We start from the raw sequence: 26,271 nt of genomic DNA on the forward strand, positions 1-26,271 counted from the left end.
AGAGGTCGAACTATAAAGTTAGCGTTTAGTGCTTATTCTATTGCGGTGTGTTTCCCACTTAATGACCGCGTAATGGGCCTTTCACACAGGACGCGGTATGCACAGCGCTTGGCCGCTGGGTTTAGCGTTGCCCTTCAGATACAACGCGATTTGCCCTGCTCTGCGCTATGGCGTAGGCGGAGTTTTAAAAACTTTTAGCGGGAGCTCTTTCATAGTCTGTTGTTCCTCTTTTCGGTCAGCAGCAAACATGTATCTGTCCCGTTGTAAGAAGCGAGCGATAGCGCTAGTCCTGCTGATGAGAATTAAGAGAGAAGCAAGGAAGAAGAGGCTACCCTCAGGCCCAGGGAACAATTTGGTGAATTCAGGCTGGTTACGTTACTCTAACGCTAATATAGCTTCCTTTTTAGCAGGCCCCTTAAATGCTTGCTATTAACTTGTTTGAAGGTGGTTCTTCTCAAAATTGACAGCGGTGTGTTCATGGCACTAACGTTAACCATTTTGATTCAGACTGCACAAAGAGAAGAGGAGAAGATATACGGGTCCGTTGTGAATGTGTCTGTGAGAGCAAATATAGTGTAGTTACAGTAACTACAGTAGGTGCGTCAGAAATGATTAAATCAGAGGGGACATGTAAATAAATGTGAGCTGAACAAGCGCTTTTTTCTTTTCTTTTTTTTTCTTACATATTGTTTCAAAGCAGCTTTACAGACATAACAGGAAAATGTTGAAATAATATTGTTAAATATAAGGAGGTTAATACCTATTGCTTGACAAATAAAAAAATATATATATATTTCTCATTTTTGCCTATGTAGGAGATGCCTGTTTATTATTATTATAATTCTAATGATGACATGAGTAATGATACATGGTGATATTATTAATACACATGCTTATTCTTTCTATGTCTCTCTTTCTGCCCTACAGATGGCTGAAAAAGGTGAATGATGTAGCAGCAAAAGTGTGGGACTACTTCTGCAAATACTTTAACTTTAGTATTATAATTTATTTACAGTACACACACAGACTGTTAAAATCAGCTTCAACTGGAAGAAAGTAAAAGTGTTAAATGTTTAAAATCAGACTGTTTTTTGATCGTTAAAAAATATATACTTTTGATGTGCAATTGTTTAGTGATTGAGACCGTAATCTAAGGCTTTTTTTTTACATAAATCCCTTCTGGAAAATGGTTTATACAGCCCACATACATAGAACAGGCAGATATTTTGCCATTGAATGTTATGTAAGTGCAGCTAATAGGAAATGGGTCTAATATCCAGTTTATTTTCAAAATCAAAATATCGGCTTATAAATCGGCTCTTTTCGAGTTAATATCGGCATCGGCCCCCAAAAATCCATATCGGTCGGGCTCTAATGCTTTCATCTCACATGTCTATTGATGTAGTTTTAATATATGTTTAAGGCAATTGTTAGTGTTATATATATATATATATACAGCATTAGCTTTCTACTCATTTTAGAGAATTCTGTTACAAACTCATCCATGTCCAGTTCATGTGTTATTGCTTTTTCATGAGCTAAAAGCACAAGTTTTTTTTTTTCCTCTCATGAAGCATTGTTCGGCGGAATGGTGTCAAAATTCTTGTCAGAGAATGAAGCAGTAGAGACACCCATGACCATAGCAGATACATACAATTTATGAAGACCTGCAAATGCATCTTTGTATTCCTGCAAGAGTTTGCAAACAGCAGTACATTCAGCATCAGATGGAAGTTTTTTGGACAGCATTGGTTTGGCAACAAAAATTTCATTCTGAAGTTCTTCATTCTGTGTTTTACTCACACCCAACGATTCACAAACAAACTCAGTGTGGTTTGCAAATACAAAACATCACTCACAAACTAATGCATTTTGTTCTGCAAATAAAAAACGTAGCTATCAAACAAATACAGTACATTTTACATATACAAAGAAACGTATTTCTTCCATGACAAAAATATCCTCCAAGTTCTAAAATCTTTCAAGTACAAAAAAAAAATCCTTCAATAAAAAAAAATCCTTCAAGTACAAAACAAAATCCTTCAAGTACGAAAAACTGTCACGTGACTTTTGCCACTAATTTTTTGCCTTGCTGATCCACACGCAAATGCCTTCAGATCCACACACATGCTAGTAAACTGTCATGTAATTCATACTCCACAACAGCAGGTGGCACTGTTAGCGACTTGCTTGGCGCCGCCAACGACATGGAAACAGAAGAGAAGAAGAAACGCTAGCGTGAGGGACGTTTTGAATACGATGAGCGGCCAACAGGTGAGTTTGCAGTCATTGCTGGTGAAAAATCAGCCTGAAGGGGTTGTTATTCTCTATAACAACTGCCTCGCTATACATGATCCCAGTTATTACATTGCTACCTACAAAATAAATAAATAATTTGACACAAAATATTGATTTAAAAATGAGTTGATTGATTTTACATGAATACATGAATTACTCCGGGATATTGGTTTGTTTGAACTTAGAGGGAGAGTCAGCCACATTAAAAAAGTTAACATCTTAAGTCATTTGTGGATTAATGCGTATTAGAGAAGCGAACCGTTTAAAACGATTCAGTTCGATTTGGTGAACTGGATGCTTCATTCGCGAACCGGATATCCAGACTGCTTTGATTTGAACTCTCTCTCACAACAGACACGGAAGAGAAGACAATGCTGAATAAAGTCATAGTTTTGATATTTTTGGACCAAAATGTATTTTCGATGCTTCAAAAAATTCTAACTGACCCTCTGATGTCAAATGGACTACTTGATGATGTTTTTCTTACCTTTCTAGATATTTCAGTAGACCGTACACACAGTTTCAATGGAGGCACTGAGAGTGCTCGGACTAAATCTAAAATATCTTAAACTGTGTTCCGAAGATAAAAGGAGGTCTTACATGTTTGGAACAGCATAAGGGTGAGTTATTAACGACATCATTTTCATTTTTGGGTGAACTAACCCTTTAAGCAAAAATAGATAGTACATAAATTTTTTCCCCTACAGTACCGAAAGCAGAACCGATACCGTCAGATCTTACCGATACTATGGTCTTTCATAATTTAGCCCCGGGGCCATTTTAATACCAGGTTTCGGTACCCATCCCTATATAAGTCACACCTGAGTATAACTCGCATCAGTCCAAAAATACGTCACGAGGAGGAAAAAAACGTATATAAGTCGCATTTATTTAGAACCAAGAACCAAGAGAAAACATTACCGTCTACAGCCGCGAGAGGGCGCTCTATGTCTTCAGTGTAGACTACAGGAGCATAGAGCAGCATAGGGCGCCCTCTCACGGCTGTAGACTGTAGTGTTTTCTATTGGTTCATGTCTCTTAGTTCATTTCTCTTGGTTCATGTCAAAATTATTTTGATAAATAAGTCGCACCTGACTATAAGTCGCAGGACCAGCCAAACTATGAAAAAAAGTGTGACTTATAGTCCGGAAAATACGGTACTGAAATAAATAAACTTTTCCATGACATTCTTATTTATTGTGATTCACCTGTAAATTAATAATTTTAAAGAAGAATGACTATAAACACAGATTTAATTTAGTAACCAAATAATCAGGTCGTTTTACTTCCAAGCTGACTAAATTTACTCATGCAAGATGGACCCACATAATGGCAGAGGATAATATAAATCACACTCAAAGAAAATAAAAAAATTAATACAATGAACCCAAATAACAAACTTCATACATAGTCGCTCAAGCATGAAATACACATGTGAGTGATGGTGAATATATTTCCACTGAGTAAAACTGCCAGGAATGGCCTAGTTGGCATGAAAAATAAACAGACCAAACAATAGTCATGAGCCAACAACCAAAGTGAACAAAAACAAAATAAACAATTTGCAAAAATAAAATTTCAAGCCAGGGAAAACAGTGATCAATTGAGCTGGAACGAAACAACTCTTTGAGACTTTAGCAGAACACACACACCATTAAAGGGCTACAATCATCACCATGTGCCAGACCTGACCTGTTAAAAAGAGATGGTCTTCATCCCTCCTGGGGTGGCGCCACTCTTCTCTCTAGAAATATGGCAAATAGTCTTAGTGTTTATACTTGACTAACTGGGGCCCAGGTCAGGAAGCAGACAGACTGGCTAAACCGACCGTCTGCTAGCTGCCTCCCGTCACAGAGGTCAGTTAATTCTCAGCACATAGAGACTTTCACCTAGATATCACACTATAGAGACTGTGTCTGTTCCCCGAACTAGAAAATACAAAAAACATACAAACCAAGTTAAGATGAACAATTTACTTTACTTCTAAAATTGATACAATTAGAGATAAAATTGCAACCATTCAGCCGTCAGCTACAGAATCACATCAGACAGTGCACTATAGACCCCCTGAGGAACAGTTCCACTCATTCTCTACTATTGGAGAGGAAGAATTGTATAAACTTGTTAAATCATCTAAATCAACAACATGTATGTTAGACCCTATACCATCTACGCTCCTAAAAGAGGTGCTTCCAGAAGTCATAGATCCTCTTCTGACTATTATTAATTCCTCATTGTCATTAGGATATGTCCCCAAAACCTTCAAACTGGCTGTTATTAAGCCTCTCATCAAAAAAACACAACTTGACCCCAAAGAACTTGTTAATTATAGACCAATCTCCCTTTTCTGTCCAAGATACTAGAAAAGGTGGTATCCTCTCAATTATATTCCTTCTTAGAGAAAAATGGTATTTGTGAGGATTTCCAGTCAGGATTTAGACCGTATCATAGTACTGAGACTGCTCTCCTTAGAGTTACAAATGATCTGCTCTTATCATCTGATCGTGGGTGTATCTCTCTATTAATTTTATTGGATCTTAGTGCTGCGTTTGACACAATTGACCACAGCATTCTTTTGCATAGACTTGAACACTTTGTTGGCATCAATGGAAGTGCATTAGCATGGTTTAAATCATACTTATATGACCGCCATCAGTTCGTAGCAGTGAATGAAGATGTATCATATCGATCACGAGTGCAGTGTGGAGTACCTCAAGGCTCAGTACTAGGGCCGCTACTCTTCACGCTTTATATGTTACCCTTGGGAGATATCATCAGGAAACATGGTGTTAGCTTTCACTGTTATGCTGATGACACTCAGCTCTATATTTCTTCGCGGCCCAGTGAAACGCACCAATTTGAAAAACTAATGGAATGCATAGTCGATATAAAAAATTGGATGACGTGTAATTTCTTATTGCTTAATTCTGAAAAAAGAGAGGTGTTAATTATAGGACCTAAAATTCTACTTGTAATAACCCAGAACACTGTCTAAGACTTGATGGTTGCTCTGTCAATTCTTCATCATCAGTTAGGAACCTAGTTGTGCTACTTGATCGCAATCTTTCCTTAGAAAGCCACTTTTCTAGCATTTGTAAAACTGCATTTTTCCATCTCAAAAATATATCTAAATTACGGCCTATGCTCTCAATGTCAAATGCAGAAATGTTAATCCATGCATTTATGACCTCAAAGTTAGATTATTGTAATGCTTTATTGGGTGGTTGTTCTGCACGCTTGGTAAACAAACTACAGCTAGTCCAAAATGCAGCAGCAAGAGTTCTTACTAGAACCAGGAAGTATGACCATATTAGCCCGGTCCTGTCCACACTGCACTGGCTCCCTATCAAACATCGTATAGATTTTAAAATATTGCTTATTACTTATAAAGCCCTGAATGGTTTAGCACCTCAGTATTTGAAGGATCTCCTTTTACATTATAATCCTCTACGTCTGCTACGTTCTCAAAACTCAGGCAATTTGATAATACCTAGAATATCAAAAACAACTGAGGGTGGCAGATCCTTTTCCTATTTGGCGCCTAAACTCTGGAATAACCTACCTATCATTGTTCGGGAGGCAGACACACTCTTGCAGATTAAATCTAGATTAAAGACCCATCTCTTTAACCTGGCATACACATAACATACTAATATGCTTTTAATATCCAAATCCGTTAAAGGATTTTTAGGCTGCATTAATTAGGTAAACCGGAACCGGAAACACTTCACATAACATGTACCTTCTACATCATTAGAAGAATGGCATCTACGCTAATATTTGTATGTTTCTCTCTTGTTCCGAGGTCACCGTAGCCACCAGATCCAGTCTGTGTCCAGATCAGAGGGTCACTGCAGTCACCCGGATCCAGTACGTATCCAGACCAGATGGTGGATCAGCACCTAGAAAGGACCTCTACTGCCCTGAAAGACAGCGGAGACCAGGACAACTAGAGCCCCAGATACAGATCCCCTGTAAAGACCTTGTCTCAGAGGAGCACCAGGACAAGACCACAGGAAACAGATGATTCTTCTGCACAATCTGACTTTGCTGTAGCCTGGAATTGAACTACTGGTTTCGTCTGGTCAGAGGAGAACTGGCCCCCCAACTAAGCCTGGTTTCTCCCAAGGTTTTTTTCTCCATTCTGTCACCGATGGAGTTTCGGTTCCTTGCCGCTGTCGCCTCTGGCTTGTTGGGGTCACTTCATCTACAGTGATATCATTGACTTGATTGCAAATAAATGCACAGACACTATTTAACTGAACAGAGATGACATAACTGAATTCAATGATGAACTGCCTTTAACTATCATTTTGCATTATTTTACACACTGTTTTCCTAATGAATGTTATTCAGTTGCTTTGACGCAATGTATTTTGTTTAAAGCGCTATATAAATAAAGGTGACTTGAATTGACTTGACCAACGCTATAAAGATAGCAGGACTGGAAAACCTGTTCAATCTCACTCTCAGCTACAGACACGGTGCAGATATTCTTGTATGGTGTCACTTGACTGTCAGAAAGAAACCAGCTGAGAATTTTGTAATTCCCAAAAAAGACAAACTGGTGTGTGGGTTTGTAAGTAACAACAATCCCCCAACTAGTGTCAGCACAACAAACAAGTTTTACCAGGAATTCAGAAAATACATCCAAGTGGCTTTGTTTGGGAAGACTTAAACAATGTTTCTGGATTATAAGGACTACTATCCAACATGGCTAGCTGCAAATGTTATCTTGCCTTTGAGAACTCCATCCACAAGAACTACATCACTGAGAAGTTAAATGGACCGTCCCTGTGGTGTTGGGTCCTCCGAGAAGTAACTATGAAAGATGTGCTCACGCCGAGTCCTTCATTCATGTCAGTCACTTCCCAGATGCCAGATGTCACTAGCCTGACACTCATAGAAAAGAGAAAACAAATTAAACCAAATAAAGCAAAAATACAGGCTGTAATGCCATGAATTTATACTCCCAAAGAGACAATGTATCCTGGGTAGTGTTAATTTTGTCAGCTAATTTAATTTTAGTTTTAGACCCTTGTTAAAATGTCCTTGTTAGTTATTATTATATTAAGTCAACCTTATACTGTTTAGTTTTAGTCGACTAAAAGTCTCAACATTTTAGTCTAGTTTTAGTCCAAGACGCCCCTTATAATCTCCCTATAGTTGACATCATCAGAACACAAAACATATAAGAATAAGCATGCGTTAACAACATAACTAGTTTAATGTGAGTTAAACTTGATCAGTTACTGTTAACCTTAAAGCATTTTTAGCATAGATTTAGCCAGCTATCTATAACCATCCAAACAATATGTAACATTACATAGACACCATGCACAGAAAGAAATATTAAAGGGATAATTTACCCAAAAATCCTCAAGCCATCCTAGGGGTATATGACTTCCTTCTTTTAGACGAATCCAGTCTGAGTTATATTAAAAGGTTAATATGATTTTGCTAAAAAGAACATCATTTTGTGTATTTGGTGTAATGTGATGTGTTTATGTGGTTTAAGGTTAAAAAAACACATTCTTTTCCACATAATGTACACACATGTAGTGAAAGGGGAACTGATGTAGCTGGTCTCAAGGTCACGGATGTCGATCCCCTTGGGGCAAGAGGTCAGAGGTCAAACAGGAAATCATCAATCAAAAACTTGATGCTTCTATTGTAATTAAAAAGTTGGTTAAATATTTTCCCAAATGTGTGGTTTCACCCACTCTACCCTAATACCATATCAAATATCTTTGTATAGATATTAACATATGAATATGCATATACAAATTTAACAAAATGATATTTACACACATTAAATTAGGAATGCAGCTCAAGATAACAGTATTATTCTACGGTCACTCTTCCTCCTGCACTCTAATGATTGTATCTAGACACTGTAAATTTAGCTAAGGTCAAACATGATGTGTGAAGAGTGTCATGTTTTCAGTAACTGATGAGAGGAAGTGTGCTGGAGAAGTGTTAAGACAGACTGTCGCTTCATACTCTGCAAAATTCTTGGTGTTTATAGAAGTCTGTACTTGAGTGTAAAGAAGTAAATGACATAATGAAGTGCTGATTGAGCATTAGTGATGAACACCTGCTGTTAACAAGCAGAATCACTGAATGAAAGAGAAACAACTGCAACTGACTTCCAGCCTTACAGCCTTCGATGAGATTAACTATATATTAAATCTGATAATACCTCAGTAGAGGATGATTAAACAACTCCACAAACAGCTTTCCCAGCATCACTTATTCATACACCGTTTGACTTGATTTCTTTTGCATGTCTACAAAAGTTGATATTGAGAATGAACAGAGGTTTATCTCTAGTCAATGCTGAACTCTACTGCAGTCAATCAGAAGAGGGACACAGTCTAGTCTCTCTTGCCGTCTGTCTCTGTGTCACGTTTCAGTCATATTTTTGGATAACTTTTGTTAATCGATAAACAATATTTTTCCAGTACATCCTCCACAGCAGGTGTATGCAATGGTGAATCTATGTGATGAAATAAAGGAGTATGAATCAGTGACTCAGACATGCAGCATTACTACAGTGGAGAATATTAGTGTATCTCCAGAAATGAACATTAAGAGAATTACTCTGGTGTCGTGTGTGAGTTAATGAAGCTGTAATACAGATACAGAGTTTGATTTATTTCTGTTATTTCAGCAGTCAGATGTGTTTCATTTGTTGAAGCTGTTGGAGCTTCAGCTGCTCAGATTACTGTAGATCTGGTGACTCTTAACTGCAGTTTTACTTCACATTTAAAGCCCTGAATCTCTTGAGGTGTGTCACTGAATCATGGGTAACATCTCCTCCATCACCACAGCAGTTCAGATGGAAACAGACTTCACATCAAGTTTTATAAATTACACAATTTAAGTGTTTTATCTATCTTTATGTTGACAGTCACATGAAGAGGATGAAAAGGGGATCTGCTGTAAAAGAGAGTTTTCTCACGAAATGTGAAGTGAACCACCAACAGCAGGTTTTTTTCAGACCACGTCTACATTTTCTTCATCACACATCGAGAAACACAAACCCAGCTCACTTCCTTTAGTCTGTTCTGAGAAAACTCTCTTCAATAAAGTCTTCTTGTCCAGTAAACAGTATGTTAGTCTTACTTTACAAATATCTCACAAATGTACACAATTATTCACTTAAATTAACAAATTTAATTCACATGAATGTTACACATAAAATAACTGTGAAAATGAAATGAACTTCTAGCCTGTGATTGTATAGTTGTTTTTGTTAAAGGGTGACTTTTATGCTCATTTACAGATTATGATTTTGTTAAGGGGGTCAACTAGAAACGGTTTACATGATTTAATGTTGACGAAATTAATTCTTTTTTTCTAATATTCATGAGTTCACACTTACATATAATTAGCTGAAGTATTATAATGCATTTTTGTAATCAGTGGGCAACCAGGGCAGATAACTGACCGAGAGGACCCATGAAGCCTCTGACTGGAGATCAATACTCAGGACGACGGACGTGTAGGTCCTCTCAGTTGAGCACATAAACAGTATTGAGCTCCCAGTGCTCTCGGCTCAATACTCACTGCATCAGACAGGTAAGCCTTGCCGGCCGGGGAGCGGGAGAAGGAAAACCCGACTGCTCGGGCTCTCGCCACATTCGATGGGAGATCAGGACATTGAAAGGGTAAGCCTCACCAGTACGGGGAGAAAAGATTTGGACAGCGTTTGGTGGGAGGTCGAGACTCTTGTCGTTGTATGGCTGAGCCTTGTCACCCCTCAAACAGGAACGAAAAGTTAGGAGGCTGTGAGACTCTCGCCGACATCCGATGGGAGCTCAATACTCAAGAGCATCAAACAGTTAAGCCTCTCCAACCGCAGCATGGATAAGTTAATAAATGGAGAAAGTAAAGCTTATGTGGCTGGGAGACTCTTGCCGACATCCAACGGGACCTCAATACTCACAGCGTTGAATGTGTAAACCTCGCCAACCGTAGAAAGGAAAAAGTAATGTTGTCTAAATGGGAGGCTCTCGCCAACATCTGATGGGCGGTAAATACTCACAACATCAAGCGGGAAAGCCTCTCCAAATGTAAGATGGAAAGGTAAAGTTGAATGGCCAATATTTGGCCAGACAGTGAAGAGTTAGATAGAGTTGTTTTTTTGTTTAGTTTTTTGAGTTGTATAAAAATAGAGGTTTGTGGGGGAATTGTGTCTGAGAATTTCTAAGGATGAGGATGATGGACTAGGATGACTAGTAAAAGAAAAGAAAAGAAAAGGTCGGGCAAAAAGAAAAGAAAAAGTAGTTGTCTAGCCAGGAGGCTTTCACCAACATCCGACAGGAGCTCAATACTCACTGCATCAAACGGGTATCCTCACTGATGTAAGACAGAAAGGTAGGGTTGTGTAGCCGGGAAGCTCTTGTCACAATCAGATGGGAGCTCAATATTCACGCCATGAATAGGCTTCACTGGTAGTCAGATGGAAAGGCCAAGATTGATTTTAACCGGGAGGGCTCTTGTAGCATTCGACAGGAGTTCAATACTTAGAACAGTTTGGTTGTCTAAAAGGGTTAACGCTATGAAGATTACTTGCATAATTGTTTAACAAATCCAGCTGCTTCCATTAATATGTCAGAAAATCTTGTTGCACTCATTGGATTTTAAAATTAAGCATACAAAAATTAAATCGAATTTCCTGTGCCAGTGTACCCCAAATAAGTGCCATGAATCAGCGATCTGGTCATTTGTCAAATCATCATATTGTCAGCACGTGAGAACGACGATATTATCATGTATGGGTGGAGTAAGAGAGAGACTCTTTGCTCTTGTCATAGTGTAACTACTTGGTGTTTTAAACCGTGCAGGTGCACGAGAGAGAGCCTATGGAATTATAAAAAAAATAAAAATAATAAGTTATATATATAAACTACTATACTATATAAATACTATTTAAAACAGTGTTGCGTAAATTCTAACTCAATAACACTTTGTAGAGACTGAAAATGAAAAACCAGAGTTTTGTCCTTGTTTTGCTTTAATTCTCTGCAGAAAATGATCTAGTTTACGCACAGCTTGAGTCTGTGTGCAAAGATAACATGCAGACTCATAACCCTTCTTTTATAGCATGTAAAAAGATACATTGAAGGACAAACTAGGACCTTTGTGCTAATCATGTTGCTCAGTGCACATCACCCCATTACACATTCACATCTCATGCACATTACATCGTAGATGCCTGGTTACTCTCAAAAACTGTCCGTCCCTAGTAAACAGTTTCCCCTTAAATTTTGTTTTTCAACCTGAGGCAGTTATTTCTAAATGTAATAAAATGCAACTTATACATGACTTTTTTTTTTCTTTCACAAACTTCATTAATTTTTTTAGAGTGTTTGAAAAAACATGCTGCAAACGAAAATAGGTGATTAATCCGTTAAAATGCAACTTATACATGACTTATTTATTTTTCCTCTCACAAACGTAATTCATTTTTTAGCGTGTTAAAAAAAAGTATTTTAAAATTTATTACTAATTATTATATACTGAGGAACCTAAGCCTGGGCCTAATCTAGGCTATCTAGTTTTTTATTTTTTATTTTCTCATTGCATTTTGCATGAGTTTGTGCATCACATTCACTACGCGTGCTCTCTGGCGCAGATCCACCTCTCGAGTTGCTCAGCTGTGGATGATTTAAAAATGTTTTATATAAAGGTTGCTGCCCCATTTTATACAGGAATTGTTCTTTTAAAAAAAAAATGAATTATATTGTTAGTTGTCATTAAATTGTTAAGACAAGTTCATTTAGGCTAGTGACATTTTACCCTTTTTAACTCCTTGAGAATTTAAAGTTAGTTTAAAAGTATTTAAATTCAAATTTAAAAAAGGTTTTAATTGCTTAAATGATTTCTATTAATTAATGTTATACTGAAGAAAGTTTGTGGAAGTGTACATAAAACTGTAAGCGTAAATTAAATTTGCAATGCCAAAGATAAGTTTGTGAAGGTGTGAATCGCGTTTCAAGCATAAGAAAAAATTATTTGCAGAATTTTACTGTAACTCATAATTCAAGTATTGTGAAACTGCAGCTTCATGCTAAAGCAAAATAAATAAATATGATCTGCATGCATCTGACTTTTGGCATGTTGTTTTCGCAAAAATACGGTCAAAAGTACTGCAAGCACGTGAAAATTGATTTGCAAGCGATAACAACACTTTAAAGAAATGCAATGTCTGTGTGTGTGAAAAGACTTACTGTTGCAAATGTCTAAATGACATGCTGTGCATGTGGGGCAAAAAGTTCCCGAAATAAACCGATATGTACAGGTCCGTCTTTCTTTTCTCTGCGCTTACAATTTTGAAATTATTCTCTCACTGACTGAGATTTGCAAGCGTGAAGGAGAGGGCAGGTCCACCACCTTCTGGTAGCCAATCACATGAGGCTCTGCTGACTCTCCATTTACTCTCATCTGATTGGTTAAATTAACATCATATGCCAAAACATTAATATTCATTTAGTTCTGGATAGTTCTCACTGCCACTGCAAAATGGTACATTTAACATACACATAGGCTACATTAAAAATACAAATGTAACAAATTATATAAAACATGATACTTTACATTTACGTTTTTACATGCAATTATCCAAAATAAAACCAAACAAGGTTTGTAATGAAGATAAAACAATTAAGAATAAATGCTTCATGTTGCACTCACCATCACGCACAGCGTAAACCTTGCAAACATTTTACACACATGCACTTCATTGCAGCTGCAATTTTTTTCATATTAAATTATATGAAAGGAAGTAGGACTGGGTGATAAATCGACTTTAGCGATTAACTCGAATGTGTAATTTACATCGGTTGAAAATCTGTTTTCTTTTTAACATCCACCGACGCTCCACTCGGCTCAACCCTCCCCGCACGTCTGAGACAGAGACATGCTGCCGAACAGAGGATGAGCAGAGCGTGTGATTCTGACTGGAGCGAGGAGAGGATATTTTTAAGAGTCTGAGTGTCGTGGTTTCTCCAAGAGCCTCCATCACGAGTACAATTCATGCCAACAGCCAGTAATATAACTGCATATTCAGCAAGAATTCATGTTAAACATATTAAGCTTTAGCTTGATCAGGTTATAATGACTGCAATAGTCGAGCGAGAAGGAGTTTGTCTGTTTCTTTTACTGATTATTTTCGGGTTAAAGCATGATCTAAACAGATAAAGCACAGTCACACACAATCGCTTTAGCAATAATACGTTCAAACAAATGTAATCTTACAGTGCTACTATATTATCAGTAGGCTATTTGATTTTGAAATCTTGAAGAAATTAATCGATCTGTTTAGATAAAATAACTGACAAAAATGTAGTTATTTTCATCACAAATAAAATTTGCACAGCAGAAAGCAGCAATTAAAGATTTAATGCTTACAGTGTTATTAGTTTGGCATGTAATAGGGAAAAAAAGTTTACACACAATAGCCTAAGCCACTTTGAAAGTCTCCTGTAATTTTAAACATAAGATTTCAAACATACTGAAATACTTTATCCACGGAGTGAAGGCGGCAGTGTTTCTGGTATCAGTGAGCAGGATTGGAGTGATTATTAAATGCGCGGAGGGGAAGTTGTTGCTGCTCACAGACTCTGCTGCTGAGTGAGAGAGATGTTTCACCCAACGAAATGAAGACGACCGAAGAAAAAAAAAAAAAAAGATATATAAACTATATACAAAGAACATTTACAACTATTTACATGCAGGAATAAAAATTATCCTGCTTGGAAGAGGGAAGAGTGAGGGAAAAAGTGAAGGAGAGGAGAAAGGAGAGAAAGTCTGGTTCATTGTTTGCAGAGATTGCTGTCTCTTTTAAAAAACTAATCTTGTTCCAGATTAAGCAGAAATGGAAGCTTTAGCCTAAGTTCTGCCAGGAAGACTCAATCACTACGTCACTAATTACCTTCATCATTATCCAATCACGTCTTTATACTCCTTTATAAAAGATCGCACTTACACATGTTTGAGTTCGCAGATGCCGACGCGACAACAACTGCAGATTCCGACGTGATTGTTCCTTGCTCAAGCCGTTGCGTTTATTCATTTACTTGCTAATTAAGTTTGTGTCCCGCAAACTATCTAGAGTTTGACGTTTCTTTAAGATGCACACGGGATCGTTGGCTTAGCTCCGTGTCGCGGTGATTATCTGCAGTCGTTCGTGTTGGATGATTTACAAGCTTTTCTCGGCAGAGGATGTGAACATTGGCGGAGTTCCGTGTGCTTTCCAGGGTTGCCAGGTTTCTCAAAACCGCCAGTTACTACTAAAAAAAAAAAATAGCCCAATCGCGTTCAAAAGGGATTTAGCTGTAGAATTCACATTCTAGGGGCTATATATGACACTATTGGGGTCACCTCAAACCCCAGACAGAAATAGCAACCCGCAGAAAAAAAAAAAGACTGTCTTGGCAACGCCGGTGTTTTCCGAGATGTCCCGTCAGTGCTGCTTGGGTCTCAACACTTGAACAGACTTTGGTCTCAATCAACAAATATTAATCTTTATGCTCACGTGAACCTGCACGAATGAAGTCTCTCCGGACCAGCAGACAGAATCAAGGCTGCCGGTCTCTTTCGACATCTCACCTCCATCACTTCACAAGTCTACAGCATTATAAGTATCATTTTGTTCTATGCACTTGTGGCGCCTGGGCATTAATTTTATTCTCTGCAATGATTTATACTCACACGTTCAAATAAAGCACTGGGCATTTTGTGCTTGTTTATCTAGCAGACTCGCTCTGCATAATTAAGATGTTGATCCTAGTGCATGCAATGTTCTGAATAACTCCTTCGTAATGAGGCACTTTAAGGCTCGTAATAATCGCTACAATCTTTTATACTGATAAAGGTTTTTGCATTTCCGTTAAAAATATGCTTTGTCTAGCACACTTGAGATTCGCTGTTTTAATCCTATGCTTTAATATTTGTTTATTCAGTCTTTCATTTGCGTTATTCCTGAAAAGTTCATACTCGAATGGGATTCTATGGTTGCAGATGCAGGGAACCGCTGCTCTCACCTCATCTTTACATGGCTTACTCTTGGACTAGCGCTATTATGAACACTGGATCTACCAAGCTGATGCGTATATGGACCCTTTCATTTGAGTCGTAGGTAAGATTCGGCTCAATGCACAGCAGGCATCTTAAAGTCCACGTGACACGAAGTTGCTGCTGACCTTATTTCAGAGTAGTGACATATCTCCAGTTTAAACCGAATATTAATTAGCAGGCATGGTTTGTTTGCGCTCCTGGTCTCTGTCTCACTCTTAGCAAACTAACGGCTGGAGGGGCGTATTGAGGTTCTGCTCATGCTGTCAAACTGACGTCATCAGAAAACTTATGCATTACATAGTGGAAATGTTCAGATTTCGATAAAGATTACGAAGACAAACAATGTTTAATTGTTTACATCAAGATTAGCAATGTGTGCTAGTAAGCTTAAGTCAATTCGATTTATGCGGACTTTAAACTTCTATAACTTTTGATACTTCAACTTTTAAAAAAAAAATCCACTTTTGCCAACATCTGCTAATTTTCTTCGTTTAAAAGAGACCAACCTTTATGTTTATATTCCAAAGTGTTCAGAAATTACAGCAATTTAGTTCGGATAGTGCACTTTAATGCCTTAAAAAAAATTGGGGGGGTGACAGTTAAGGGGTTAAGCTACAATCAAGGCTTGTTTATTTCGCGCATCTACTGGTGTTGGTTCATTCTGTCTCTTACTCGGCTGTTGCGGCCTTCACTTTACACTTTTAGACTTTCAGACAGCTGTGCCCCTCAGCCAACCCGGATTCTTCAGTCTGCCCTCCGTTAGCAGACATAATACTAAACTAAATGACCTGCTTACGTCAGCTAGAAATCACATTTCTAAGGGTGTACTCACACTAGGCACGGTTGCCATGAACCGGGCCCGAGTACGATTGTCCCCCCTCCCCACTCCCCCTCTGGCCTGCACTCACATATAGGGTTTCAGCATTCATGCCGGAGCACGTTTACGTCATTATGGTGTGACGGTTTCGGGATAAACAGGAAGAGCGGCGCTCTCTGAACACAATGGAGTCCATCGCTCTGTTTTCTTTGTGGATAATTTTGTGTTGTTTGGTCCACAGCCCTCTCACAGCCTGTTGTTAAACAGATGTGTCGCCTTAGTGGCGCGAACATTTTCATGTAATCGTGCTGCTCGTATGAGGATGTTTGCAAGGTACCAGCTGAAGTACAGCAAGGACTTTGCAGTTTTTAGTTTTTATGCGTTTTGCACCTCTCCCGTAGACCAAAGCGACCCTTTCCCTGCCATGTTGGTTTTGGAGCGTCGCAAAACTGTGATGCAACGTGTCCTTTTCCGTGCTCCGGCATGGTTAGTGCTCACACTGCATGCGAACCGCGCCCGAGTCCAACTGAACCGTGCCCTGGCCCACCTCTTCCAGGGCCGGCCAATCGAGCCGGGCATGGTTCGGAGCACTCACACTAGTCAAACGAACCGCGCTTTGGTGGTCAAACACACTCGGGCACGGTTCAAACTGGATAGTGTGAGTACACCCTAAGGCGTCGCTCCCTCTACAATCAAGCCTACACGTCTGCATGGTCTGCTTTCTAATGTTTTCCTTCCAAATTTCTGTGTTTCCTATTCTAATTTCAACCGTTTGCTCCGTTCTCGTCTTTAATTTTTTTTTTTATCGCAATCTTAAAATTTCTCTATTTGCAGACTCCTTGCCAGCATCTAATTCTACGCAAAATTTTATAATCCTAATTTTCAAAGCATTTTCTGAATTTTCAGTTCTGTTACTATTTAAGGGGTTAGCTAAATCTTCCAACAAAATTAAAGACAAACGTCTGCCTATTACCCTGCCCATATTGCAAAAATGTATTACTTCCATCTGCTATGGCCTTCTTTCTGAGTACCTCAATATTCTTCTCGCGGCAGTGTTTTATCTGCCTTCTACGGGTTTATGCGTCCAGGGGAATTCACTTCAAAACTAATCAATTAGATCCTGCTCGCGGTATTTCCTTTCAGATCTGTGATTCGGACCTAAATTCTTCACACTCTTCCTCAAGCACTCAAAAACCGATGTGCAAGGTTCTGGTGTCACCTTAACAATTCTAAATCAATAATAAATTCTGTCCCTTCTCTGCATGGTGAAATTTCTTAAAATCCGACCTAGAACTTCTAAAAACACACCACTCTCTATTTTACCTAATGGAGCACCCATTTCCAAGGCCTGTTTTAGAACTCACTTAACCACCGTTCTCAAAAGCTGCAGTCTATTCCCCTCTCTCTATACTGGGCTTTCATTCAGAATTGGGGCAGCTACTTCAGCAGCTGAACGAGGGATCTCTACATCAGCTGTTAAGATCATGGGTAGATGGTCTTCCTCAGCATTGAATCATACATCAGACCTGATTCAAAACCATTCTCGAAGCTCAGCAAGCTCTCCTGTAACTAATCAGGTAAATTCATGCAATTACTGGTGGTGGTGTTACTATATCTGTATGGTCTATCAAGGCCTGTATATGTCTGGCCTTTTGTGGCTATTTCTGTATGGTCTTTTGAGGCCTGTCTGTGCCTGCCTATCGTGGCTGTCTGTGTCTGGCTATCATGGCTATTTCTGTACGGTCTATCGAGGCCGGTCTGTGTCTGCCTATCATAGCTATTTTTCTGTACAGTCTATCGAGGCCTGTCCGTGTCTGCCTATCGTGGCCATCTGTGTCTGGCCTATCATGGCTATTTCTGTACGGTCTATCGAGGCCGGTCTGTGTCTGCCTATCATAGCTATTTTTCTGTACAGTCTATCGAGGCCTGTCCGTGTCTGCCTATCGTGGCTATTTCTGTACGGTCTATCGTGGCTGTCTGCGTCTGGCCTATAGTGGCTATTTCTGTACGGTCTATTGGGACCTGTCTGCGTCTGCCTATCGTGGCAGTCTGCGTCTGCCTATCGTGGCAGTCTGCGTCTGCCTATCCTGGCTGTCTGCGTCTGGCCTATCGTGGCTATTTATGTACGGTCTATTGGGGCCTGTCTGTGTCTGGCCTATCGCACAAAAAAAAAAAACCTTTTAATCTAATGTCATCATACTGATCATGCTAACTCTCTCTTTATATTTTTCAGGAAAGAGGATTGCACATAACTTCATAAGTACTGAACTTTCATCTGTGAATATAAAATATTTTAAATATTTAAACTATAGTGTTGTTCATTTTCCGTGACTGAAACAGTCAAATGTAACACATCAACGAGGCAAAACTGACGTCTATTTGCGAAAATGTGCTTTGATGCACTTGTTTGATAACTTGTGGTTAAAGCACCACTCAGCGGTCAAAAGCTGCAAATGCACTTTACAGACGCCGCGGCGGTAGAAGGGGCGTTTCGGATGTCTACCCACTGTACCTGTAGAAAGCTGCAGAAGTAGTTCTCCATAATCAGATTTTAGTCTCTTTTAATATTGTGTGGAAGTGGAATGGCATACAGTTTGTGTTTAGATCTAATAATTACACATTTCCATTTGTGTGATTGATCATGGACAGCAAATACATTATTAGACACACTATAAATATTGAGGATATACTGTATTTAGCTGAACATCTCTAAAAAAAAATTCTTTAGCTAAAACACAGAATCTGCTTGTGGTGGATGCAGAAATTCCCCATTTCTCACTCTTGAAAGACACCAGGGTCATAATTTCAAAGAATGATCCATCAATTTTTATATATTTACCAAGTGCAGTATGTCTTGTTTGGTACCACATAATAGCACATTTTTTCTTGGTGCTACACATTTACCAGTGATATGTCCTTAGTATGGACAGTAATGTGTCTTATTAGTCATCATATACGGATACTGTAAGGATGTGCCTGTTTGTACCCACTTGTCCGTAAGTACTACATATTTACCATGTATGTACATTAGTAAGTACAGAAAAAAATGAGTTTCCATGTATGTACACTACCTATTAGTGATTTTTTTATTACCCACGCTTGTCCATACATGTACGACTGTTAAGTTCACCTTGTGTTACCACTCATTTCCTGTAGGTACAAGATATGTACCAGAGAAGTACACGTACTGTAAAAGGAAGTTACATTAAATTGAATTGAAGTTAAATTATTCATTACATGTATGTAATATGTGTGTGAAAAATAAAGAAACTTGAACCAATTTGTGAGGAACAGATCAACATTTATGCACCTGTCAAATCTCATTCAGTGTTATCTCATTAGTTTTCCTAATGTCTCCATTAGTTAGTTAACACACCTGATTCATCAGCTCTATGATTGAAACTGAGATTAAACTCAACTGGATGTGGATGTCTGTTAATGCTTTTCTTACTCACAATATAAAGGTTAACCAGTTATAAATGAAGCTGGTTGAAGCCCTCTGCATAACTGTGACACAAATACACCTGTATTGATTATTTACTCATGTTTAGTTTTTTTTTTTTTTTTAAATTTGATTCATTAACATTTATCTGTTGAAACTGCCATTCAATATGAAATATAATTAAAGGTCAAAAACACTGGTTGCAAGCATGTTTGTATACAGGGAAATGATCATTTCAGAAGAATAAATCAAAGTTTTGATTTGTCAGGTAAAATGTTTCATGGATGAAGATGATCAGTTAAAGCAGTCCGTGATGCTGCACACATGAACACAAACACATGAAATATCCCTCACACTGCCAGCAAACAGAGAGATTCGGTCTGTCTGTGGTGACTCTTGTAGCGATTCAAGAGGTTTCATGTTTTCTGACACCTATAAAAAAACTCCAAGAGAACGACCACAAAACACGCTGAGCATCTCAGAACAAAATCTCCAGATGCTCTCCTGAGAACCAGACTGAAAAACCTGATCAGCTGCCTGGACTTTTGATGTACCAGCAACAACCTGAACATTTCAGAAACTTTACAACATCACCTTGAACCTCATTTAAACACAATCCTCATAGTTGAAACACTTATTTCAGTGTCCTTCTGCAGTGAGTTGAAGTTCCTTTTTACACGAATACTTGAAGTATTTGACAGGGTTCTCAAGTCTCACACTTTGGCTGTAAGACTCCTAAGACTTCACACGCTCACACACCACACCGTGTATTTCTCACGCTGAAAAGGCAATGCTGACCAAGTTGTCCTGCAAGCTTTATATATAACGGTGTATATAATGCGCTGAACACAAAGTGAAGTTTCCTGCCCCCAGCACGTATCTCAGATCAGTGTTCGTTGCTAGGCAACATAGATGTGCGAGCACACAGAAGTTGACGGAACATTCTCGGTCACTGTACGTTCGTTACTAGGTAACCAACAACATCACACAAACACACGTCGTGATGGAGAGGGTCAGTCGGAAGAAAGCTCGTCTAGAACATTTAACATACAGCCCATCGTACACATTATTATTGATGCAGCAAAAACTCTGCAACTACTTTGTAGCCAGACCAGAATCTTTGGCTCAGTTTAACTAGCTAAAGTTATCTGAAACTAAGGGAAATGTTAGTGGGTATGAGAAGGAATGAAGATGTATCTCTTCATTTTATTTTAAATGATATATTATACTGTATTAGTAGTATTTCTAGTTACATTAAGACTACATGTATTAAAGCAAAGCTCTAGGTAATATTTTATATCCTGTCAAAATATACATTGATTAATCATTGCATTTGTATTGTTGTAACACTTACAACACAAAACACATTTCATAAACTGGAGTGTGTACTCGTGTACATACACAAACACACACACACACCTTAATATGGTAATATGTCCATTTGTTCCCAATTTCCCACAACACAATGAATCATTATACCATTTCGTCTAGACACATTCAAAATGCAAAAATATTAGTTTTTCCAAACTATTTAGAGCAATATTATATTTTTGTATATGTGTAATTTTGAAATATAACGTTAAAGTTAGTATAGTTAGCAATTAATATAATTAACTATAGTTGTAAATTCAATTTGTGCTGGTAAATTATGAACAATGAGTCATATTGGGGGCGGGGCTCCATTAAGCTCCTCCCCTAACTGCATGTGATCTCAATCTAAGCTTTTGAAAAAACTTGAGAAACCCTGATTTGCCAAAAAAACACTTCCTTTCTGCATAAATACTGGTCACACAAACAGATGAGGGACACAACACAGTCCTCTACAGAGAGAGAAACTAGTGTTAGTTTACTGAATGTGGAAATGAAAATATAGAAAAGGGTAAAACTCAGAGAAGAAGATAGTTGATGTCTAAAAATATGTGAACGTCGTACGAGGTAAAGTCAGAACAGATATCAAAGATTCAACGTCACGAGAATACAATCATATAGCCGGATAAAGATTCAATAAGAGACTCAGAAGACCGAATAGAAAGGATTGTTGATATCTACGTCAGTGCAGAGGCTGTAAGAGACATGAAACATAAGAAAGAGACAGAAGACTTCAACACAGAAGAACCCCGAACACCTCGACACACAGGTAACTGAGATTAAAGGACATTTTCTGATTATTCTCTCTCTTCCAGGTCCTCCAGTATGATCTGACATGCTCCATTTGTTGATGGTGGTTAATGCTTTATTTTTGTCCTGAAAGTGACTGATCGTTTTGCTAGAGAAGACACTTATTTATCAACCAGGGTCATGAAGATTAATTTAAAGCTTCCTAAATATGGATTTTTGAACTTTAGAAAAGGTTTATTTTGAGACCTGTTCACGTTTTTCTCAAAAACCAAAAATGTATCACATACAGTGAAACTCGGATGAGTAAATAATCAGGAAACCATTTTTGAGTGAACTGTTCCTCTGCATTTACTCACAAAACACAAGATCAAAAACCACACTAATAAACGTCTGACAAGCGTTAAAGTTAGTCTACAGTTCACATGTTTCAGAAGATGTGAGTCGTATGATATGAGGAAGTGAAGAGACTAACATCATATCTATCCTCTTCAGGAAGTGATGGTGTGATGATCAGAAGCTCCAGAGCAGCTGCAGTAGTGTTTGTGCTGCTGTGTGTTCTTCTGCTGACTGCACGCATTATACTGTGTGCCACCTTCACTCAAGAGAGACAACAGCTACTGACTAAGATCACCAACCTCACAGAAGAGAGAGACCAGCTACTAACCAACAATATGAACCTCACTCAAGAGAGACAACAGCTGCTGACTAAGATCACCAACCTCACAGAAGAGAGAGACCAGCTGAAATCAGAAATAAATGATCTTCAGAAGTTTGCGGGTTAGTTTCTTCAGTCTTAACTTGATTTAAAGCAGACTCAGATTTTAAAACAGACTGTCCTGGATCTGTTGTGTAGCTAATGCTTGTAATTGACCTTTCTTTAGCTCTTTATGTTTATAATGATTAATGATAGAGATGTCAGCGGAGTATAAATAATAATTTAAGACATATCTTAAAGTGGCTTTATAAGTCAGTATTCATTTAATTGAACATAAGCATTGTTTCTTTACAGTTTTTCTTGATTGCTAACACAATTCATGAAACTAAATTCACCATTTTCTCACAACTATAAGCACAATCTCAAAACTACACACCCACTTGTTCAAACTTCCAAGTTAAAATCAGATATTTACGGTTTTCTTCAATTGTTTAAAGCACCATTTTGAAAACAGGGCTCGGTTTTTCAAACCCCTTCACACAATTAGCACAACACTACACCAAAGTAGCACAACACTTCTATACATTGTCTTCTAAAAACCTTATTTTGTTGTCACAAACACAACCATCATATGATCTGAGTCTGTTTGAATCAGTTAAACACTCCTGTGCTCAACCTAAAACACTTTTAGCACTTAACACAAAGTGTAAAAATAAATTCACCAACACCACATGACACCAATTGTGCAGACTGATGAAAATATTCATTTATTTTCATGTACTCAAGTCAATACTGAACATTTCAACAAAACATTTTCCAGTTTTCATATATTACAGTATTACTGAACATACCATTGTACTCTGAGCTTACAGTAATACTGTAACAAATTACATATCCAGTTCAGTACAGAAAAAAAGAAACACTAAACACCTCCGCCAGCTGGATCTGGCCACAGGGCCTCGTCAACATCACAGGCTATATTTTCATTTGCAAGGCAACGTGGGAAGAATCTTTTCGAGTGATGAATCCACCCTTGTATGGATGCTGGTTCAATTTGATCACATAGCTTGGAGGAAGCATGTGATAGCAATGATTTGCATCTGGTCCCTTTGGTTTGCTGCTGTGATGATATTGTGTAATCCGTCTAAAAATGTAAGAATGAGTTCAGTGTTGTAAGGACCCAAGTTGGCACGGCGGTGGAGAACCCCATTCTGTGTAATGGCAGCACTAAGGGTAATGTTACCCCCACATTGCCCTGGTACATTGACAATAGCCCCGTGACCGATGATGTTTCTTCCCCTTCTTCGTACTGTTGTCCGGTTAAATCCAGCCTCAATGTAAATAAACTCATGCGGGACTTCCTCCGCATCCATTTGCAAAACTCTCTGAAATACAGCAAAAGATCACATTGTGTAGATCAGTATACTGTAGGTCTGCTATACAGTAAAATAACATGTACAGTAAAAGGTTATGTGTGCAGTACACAATACTACAGTCAGTGAACAAAACGTACCACCACAGATTCACGCCGCAGGACTTTCACCGTCTGAATTTCTTTCAAATGGCACTTTATACAGTTGTTTCATCAGAACTTGATGTTTTTTAAGGATACGGGCTACTGTTGACAGAGAGACCTGTTGGATACTATTGAAAATTAGGTGATCATTGACGATATGGGCTTGAATTTCTCGAAGACTGATTTATGATCTCTCTCTCTTGCTTACTGTAAGATGATACAAACAGGAATATATACAATACCAAAATATAGAGTACATATACAGTAGTGTTGATATAGTACATGCAGTAAGCAATGGGTTTTCTGTTGACTGAAGAAGTTTCTCACCTGTGCTCTTGAGGAAATGTCCAAACTATTGATCCCACCGTGTACCTGCTTAGGTTAGGCACTACTCTCAATCCAGCCTCCCTCAGTGTTAGTCCGTGGTTTATTACATGGTCCACAATTGTACGAATTTTGTTACACAGATTTGGTTGTCTTCTTTGTGCATGTCCTACCCCTCCTCCAGGTCTTCCTCTCCCTCTCCCTCTTCCTGGTACTCTCTGGATTCCCCCTCTCATCCGCACTCTCTCTCTTCCTCTGACACCATCCAGTGCTTTATCCTGATGTGTGCACACCTGGTGCCTGTGTTTAACCATTTGGTTCATGGGTGTGTTCATTTGAAAGCCTTTGCTTTGAAATTGCAAGGAAATTACATCATGATAAATTTCTGTGTCAAATGCATACAAGTGTTTTTAGTGTTTTGCAAATCACTGTGTGTAATGTTTTGTAAAAAGTGTGAAGCTGACAGTGTGCTTACAGTTGTGCAAATCTAGGCCGGTGTTTTGCTCCTTGAGTGTAAGGTTTTGCTAATTGTGGGAAAGTTCTAATGTTAGTGTGTGAGCAATTGAACAAAACTGTCAAAAACATTATCTTTTGTGATAATCAGTCGTTGGCCTCAGATGAGACACAAACCTGTCAAACACACAGAGTACTTCAGTGTCTAGAGAACACTAATGAGATCAGTTTAAAACACTGTTACAGAAACCTCCCTTTGAGAAACAGGTTTCCTTCTGAAAGTCATTGTCTGTTACAGTATACAACATACACAGAGTGAACAGATACAGTGATATTAAGAGATAAACTGTAAAGAGCAGTAGATTAAAAGCACTCACAACTATAATAAAATATACACTACTAGTACAAGTAATGTAAATAACCTTTTTAATTGGGTTTAGATTCAAGCCCTAGTAAAAAAAAAAAATTTATTATAACATTTATATTTCAGCTTTATTTGTAGTGCTACTTCTGCACAGTGCACATCTCTCAATATTAATCCTACAGTGTGTTTAAATGTCACTGTTGATGAGGATTGTATGATCTCTGAATAATATTTAATGTCTTTAAATGCAAGATATTTCAAGTGTACCTGAAGTATAATTGCTATAGTCCCACTTTAACACAATCAAATAAACTTCAGTGTATCTTTACTTGCACTACTTCTGCACAATTCAAATGAATAAAGTACAAAGTTAGTTGTTCCAGTTTAGCAGACTTTAAGTTACAATTGCAGTGTATTTTTATTAAGTAAATAACTATATAAACGTATTTGTAGTATACTTATTATGAAATAAATGTATTTCAAATGCATTTTAGTGTATTTATATTTCACTAGGGATGTCTTATCTGTGTTTATAGATGGACTGAAGTGTCATCAATCAACTCTTTACTTCTTTTCCTCTGAGACAAAGAACTGGGATGAGAGCAGAAGATACTGTAGAGAGAGAGGAACAGATCTGATCATCATCAAAAACAAAGAGGAACAAGTGAGTGTGTGTGTGTGTGTGAGAGAAAGAGAGAGAGAGGGAGAGAGTATGTGTGTGTGTGCGTGTGTGAGATTTAACCCATACTTTTATTATAACAATACCAAAAAAAAAAACATCAAACCATTATCACACAACCATTTAACACATCAAAAAACTAAAAATTAAATCCCCCTCAAACACAGTACAAAAAACCTCATTAAAACACCACTGCAATACAAAAGTTTCCAAATCCTGCATCTCTTTATAATATTTAAACTCAGCCGAGATCCTGGACCTAATAAATGCCTTAAACAACAGTTCTCCATCTTGGCCATGTATATTATTAATCCTGTTTCTTCTTCAAATATACATGGCCATTTTTGCCTGGCCATCCATAAAGTTAATCAACTGCCATTTAAATCTTTGATTGCGGTTGTATCCTGCCATATAAATGAAAGCCTTAGGGGTGAAAGTTTCCTTAAAACCTATAAACAATTGTTTTAATAGTGCAAAAATGGATTTTAGCCTACTACATTCGAGAAAACAATGAAAAAT

At 38.1% G+C, this 26,271-nt stretch overlaps 2 protein-coding genes and 1 long non-coding RNA gene across 4 annotated transcripts in view; 2 read left to right on the forward strand and 1 right to left on the reverse strand.

The window, feature by feature from the left end:
• Positions 1–26,271, forward strand: part of LOC113063326 (nesprin-2-like) — a 603,140-nt gene that overhangs the window by 191,687 nt on the left and 385,182 nt on the right. The gene's annotated exons all lie outside the window — the stretch shown is intronic.
• The window catches only part of LOC113063332 (CD209 antigen-like protein C), an 89,611-nt gene continuing 84,757 nt past the window's right edge, over positions 21,418–26,271 (forward strand). The window contains exon 1 of the mRNA XM_026233653.1: positions 21,418–21,780. Coding sequence (XP_026089438.1) covers positions 21,717–21,780 — 64 coding nt within the window. The 5' untranslated portion in view covers positions 21,418–21,716. The remainder of the gene's footprint in view (positions 21,781–26,271) is intronic.
• LOC113063341 (uncharacterized) lies at positions 23,167–25,516 on the reverse strand. 2 transcript variants are annotated; one of them, XR_003278670.1, is made up of 3 exons: positions 24,260–25,516; positions 23,930–24,050; positions 23,167–23,801 (listed from the first exon to the last, which is right to left on the reverse strand). It is a non-coding gene; the product is annotated as an uncharacterized LOC113063341 (long non-coding RNA). The 2 variants fall into 2 exon arrangements; XR_003278669.1 differs by having other exon boundaries at positions 23,930–24,139.

The sequence above is a fragment of the Carassius auratus genome, chromosome 45, assembly GCF_003368295.1.
Source record: "Carassius auratus strain Wakin chromosome 45, ASM336829v1, whole genome shotgun sequence".
Classification (NCBI taxonomy): Eukaryota; Metazoa; Chordata; class Actinopteri; order Cypriniformes; family Cyprinidae; genus Carassius; species Carassius auratus.